The sequence below is a fragment of the Anneissia japonica genome, unplaced genomic scaffold (assembly GCF_011630105.1).
Source record: "Anneissia japonica isolate Jap-2015-1 unplaced genomic scaffold, ASM1163010v1 scaffold287708_len1499824_cov190, whole genome shotgun sequence".
Lineage (NCBI taxonomy): Eukaryota > Metazoa > Echinodermata > Crinoidea > Comatulida > Comatulidae > Anneissia > Anneissia japonica.
The window spans coordinates 64,979-69,368 of NW_022752295.1; the positions used below are offsets into that span (position 1 = coordinate 64,979).

The following is a 4,390-nucleotide window of genomic DNA, read 5'->3' on the forward strand; positions in this document are numbered from 1 at the left end:
AGTGAGCGGAGTAAATTTTGGAATATCTACTAGTGATTTTTTAAAGTTTAAGTTCCATTTGAAATTACAAATACAGCAAGAATCATGGGTATCACAGCAAAAACATTGAGAAGAGGATAGGAAATTAGCGCCTTCAACGGTTTATTATGATTTTATACCCAATACGATTGTCGACGTCTGTTCGCCATTTCCCTGTATTCCTTTGACAGCAGGACTTTTTTCACCACTAAAAACTCCTTAGGCCTCATAACAAGACTTGCTTTATAAAGGATCGTCCATCCTGTAATTAGTGAGTTACCCGCTGTTGCGAATCAAATGAAATAAATAAATGAAAAAAATTACTGAACTAAAGGTTATCTAGTAGATAATTCCTCAGTGGAGATCAATCTACCAAGGTTGCTAACATTTGTAGAGTGCCAAAATCCACTAAAACCAGGGGTCCCCCCACTGGACAGGTCAAGAGCCCCCCCACCCGCCGGACAGAGCTCGTCGGGCAGTCAGACCATTAAACATATAAAAATAGGCCCACACCAAGCCAACACATGTCTGTAACAGTCTAAGAGTGCCATTTCCGGCCATCCAGAGGTTGATATTCTTTAAAAAAAATCTCATTTGGGAGGGGGGAACCCCTGAACCCCCTCTCAACCCCTACCCCCAGCTCGAGCCTACGAGCTCAAGTCCCCCTGTCGGACAACTTAGCCCCTCCCCCAGAAAATATATGCTAGAGCCGCCACTGGTGGCAGACCTAAACTTCTGTATGATATTCTAAAAATTACTGTATGATATTTTTAAAAACACTAGACCATTTAACTTAAAACCAGACTCTGAAAGAAAAGAAATATGCTAGAGTATGTGGTACAAATGAATATTGTAAGACGTACAAGTATATGAAGAAATAATCAGAAATGGCTAAAATTTGGAATATTGGAAAAATTTGGGTAATAATACAGTCCCATTTCCCTTTTTATTATATTTTTTGATCAGAATCTTTCAACAAAAATCTGGACTTTTTAATTAAAAAAAAATACAATAATTCTTTACAGATAAAAACTAGCTGTACCTTCATATTTCTTGAGTCTTTTAATTTTTTTCTCAATACTTGAAATGTTACAGAAGCATCTATAGCACCGTTCATGGAAACCTGGAATACGGCCTTCTTTCCTGAAAATTTTAAAACATAAAATATAAATTAGATTGTAAACCAACATGCTTCATAAACTACCCTTTTATTTCACCATGTTCAGAGTTAGTTTCTTGATTCAAATGTCAATTCACTTTGGAATACTCAAATATAATATTTTATTGAAAGTAAAATAATTGTTGTAAATTTAACTTTTTTTCCTGTAAATAAATTTAACATTAAATTAAATTATATTGTAAACCATCAATATAATACTACTGATTTATAAAGCCAATTCCAAACCAATAATCAAAAGCATGAAAGTGTTGTTACCCCTGGTCATTGGAATAACTTAGACGGTCACATGATGAAGTGAGTGCCCGGCTTAAGTGTAATCCATTAAAATTTACTGTTACATGAAGTGTATTCCAGTTCCACATGCATCAGAAAACTACACATTTCTGGTTTTCTATTACCTTTCTACTAAACACAGAGAGAAAATCCCTTTTAACTTAATACCAATCAATTTAGCCTTATGATAATTCAACCCCAATTCTACTTGGTCCCATGTCAACTGGGCCCTGTGTCAACTTGGCCCCATGTCAACTTGGCCCGTGCCAACTCCATCCCCAAAACAACTAGGCCAAAAACCAACTAATCTACAATTTACCATATTTATATAATAATTTATTATTTACAGTACGTATATAATTTTTAGTTTTTGGTTTAATTTTTATGAGCAATCTAAACCTGTCTACAGTACACTATGGTTTTCAAACGAGGTTTGATTTTATTTTTTTACGTAAAATGAAGTATATTTATTTATTTTATTTATTTCAAAAACCACATCCAAGAGCAATTACTTGCCAATTAACAGGATGTCATAGAATATTTACAAGATAAATAAAACAAAGATATAAATAGAAAAACACAAAAAAGAAACAGGGTCACAAGTCACACACACACACACACATCCCCAGCCTAAACCCAATCAGATCAATCAAGTAAATGCATGTACATGTAATAAACTGGTTTTAAATTAACTTAAATTTTGATGGAATATATCAATAGTAGGATCTTCATGTAACAAAGTATTATAAGTAAAAGCTAAACGATAAATGAAACCATTTTTGTACAATTAACTCTGTTAAACGGGACCATAAATAAATCTTTAGAGCGAGAATTTTGTCTATTAGTTTTAGAGAAAAAAAAGAACACAGGCCTAAATTAGTATCAAAAACAGAATTCATACATATAAGACCAAGTAACAAAAATTCATTGTATCCCGTCCCCACCACCACCATTTTTTGGGCCCGTATAATTTTTTTTTTTGTTTTTTTGTTATTCTTAAAATTTTGGAGTTTTTTTTTTTTTTTTTACTTTTTTTTTTTTTTTTTTACATCCAAAATGCAAAATTTTAATTGCCAACAGATTCTATATTTTACAAATGCAATTTTAAACACAAAGACCATGATAACAGCAAGAATAGCAATGAAAAAACTATTGACAAATTGTGAACATGCTTTGGCTAATTTGACAAACTGTGAAGAATAACAAATTATCAAATAATAAGTGCCTTCCTCACCAACTTTTTTGAAAAACCCTGGATGGGAAACAAGGATTTCTGTTACTTGGCCTAATATAATAACATACAATAATTATTCACTCAACAATGTTCTTCAAAGTTCAATGTTCAGGAAAGTTTGTTTTATATTATAAAAACAAAGACATAGATTCAAGTGAAGTTTTTCAAAATACTGTACCAACAGCCAATGATTGAAACCGTGCTTGAATAAGGTTCCTTTAATAATTATTAAATGTTACTATCCTGTACTTTGAAATAGTAACTAGGTCATGGTTATTGTTCTGATAACCTTGCAAAAATCTGATTGGTGGAGCTGGCTTGACCCTAACCTTAAACTTCAGTCTTGCAATCTTTAATGCACTATGGCATGCTGGAAGAATATCTACAGTATATAGTGTAAAAAGGAGGCCTAACAAACAAGCATTCTCTGAGTCTGAATATTTGAAAAGTTGGTTTCTTTGTGCATCTTCTCTTTTCGCACTTATTTTCAATAATGGCGACATTTTCAAATATGTTTCAAAACTTATTACAGACAGATCACATAAATTGAAACCAATTTGAAAACGAATCGCCTCATGCACATATGGCGTTCCATACACTTGCTTAAATGGTTCATCTCATCAGAGTATCGAACCGCTGTCCAGCATATCTAGGCTACATGTAGGACTAGATTGTGGGTATAAATAATTGATAAAATTACATTTCTTACCTTCCATTTTCAACTGAATTTTCTGCCGCTAATGCATCCGTATCCATTTCAGCCCCACTTTCATAACTACCATTATTATCAACTTTCTTCTTATCTAGGGTCGGGCCTAGGCCTACTAGGCCGCTAAGATGAAGGAAGATCTTATCTGCTTCATCGGCAACCACGCTTTCACGGGTGCCTTTAAGTGTTTTCCAAATGGGTGCACATTCCATAAACCTTTTTAAGTGCTTAGCTTTCAATACCTTAATTTTCCTATGTACGGTATCTGTTACATGCATTACACAATACATATTTGATTCTCCTTCGCCATCTGAAAAGTCAGAACGGATACTGCTGTCAGAGTAATCATCACACCGTCCCGCCATGATGGCTGCCTACTGTAACCCGGAGCGTAAGCGTACCAAAGATCGTATAGCGGCGCTATACGATCTTTGAGCGTACCCTCTCTCGACGGTAGCCGATCATTTCGGTCGCGCTTCATTTCGGTCGCGGTTTATTTCGAACAAATATATGGAGCGCCGAAGGAGTTGCGAAAACGCAAAATTTAATATGCCTAGGCCCTATATATTAATATCATAGGCCTAAGTATTTTTATTTCCGTTTTGCTATCTTTCTACTAAAAACATTTTTATCTTTCTACTAACATATTCTCTTTCTTCCATTTACGGTGATAGGCCTAGGCCTATATTCATTATTGAAACATGATCTTATGATTAAAACAATGGAATTTAGTATGTGCTTCATGCTATTCTTTTTGTTGCGTTTTCATAAACTATTCTTTAATAATTATGGTCAATAAAATGTATCTTTGATTTTAATTGAATTGAATGTTGTTATAATCTGAAATCTATTTCATAATTTAGTTAAAACAATAATCATTACAATATTTAATCCGATCTTTTTATACAATAAATTTATTTATTTTTCTTGCAGCTTCCAGAGTTTGGATAAAACATACCAAGAGAATTGAGGGAAA

At 33.6% G+C, this 4,390-nt stretch overlaps 1 protein-coding gene across 2 annotated transcripts in view; it reads right to left on the reverse strand.

Moving 5' to 3' along the window:
• LOC117122224 overlaps positions 1 to 3,866 on the reverse strand; it is a 6,948-nt gene extending 3,082 nt beyond the window's left edge. Inside the window, exons 1-3 of one of the 2 annotated variants that reach the window (XM_033267735.1) lie at positions 3,850 to 3,866; positions 3,415 to 3,809; positions 1,061 to 1,161 (exon numbers count right to left, since the gene is read on the reverse strand). In XM_033267735.1, coding sequence (XP_033123626.1) covers positions 1,061 to 1,161; positions 3,415 to 3,779 — 466 coding nt within the window. In that variant the 5' untranslated portion in view covers positions 3,780 to 3,809; positions 3,850 to 3,866. The other variant, XM_033267734.1, reaches the window with a different exon arrangement.
• Between the last annotated feature and the right edge of the window lie 524 nt (positions 3,867 to 4,390).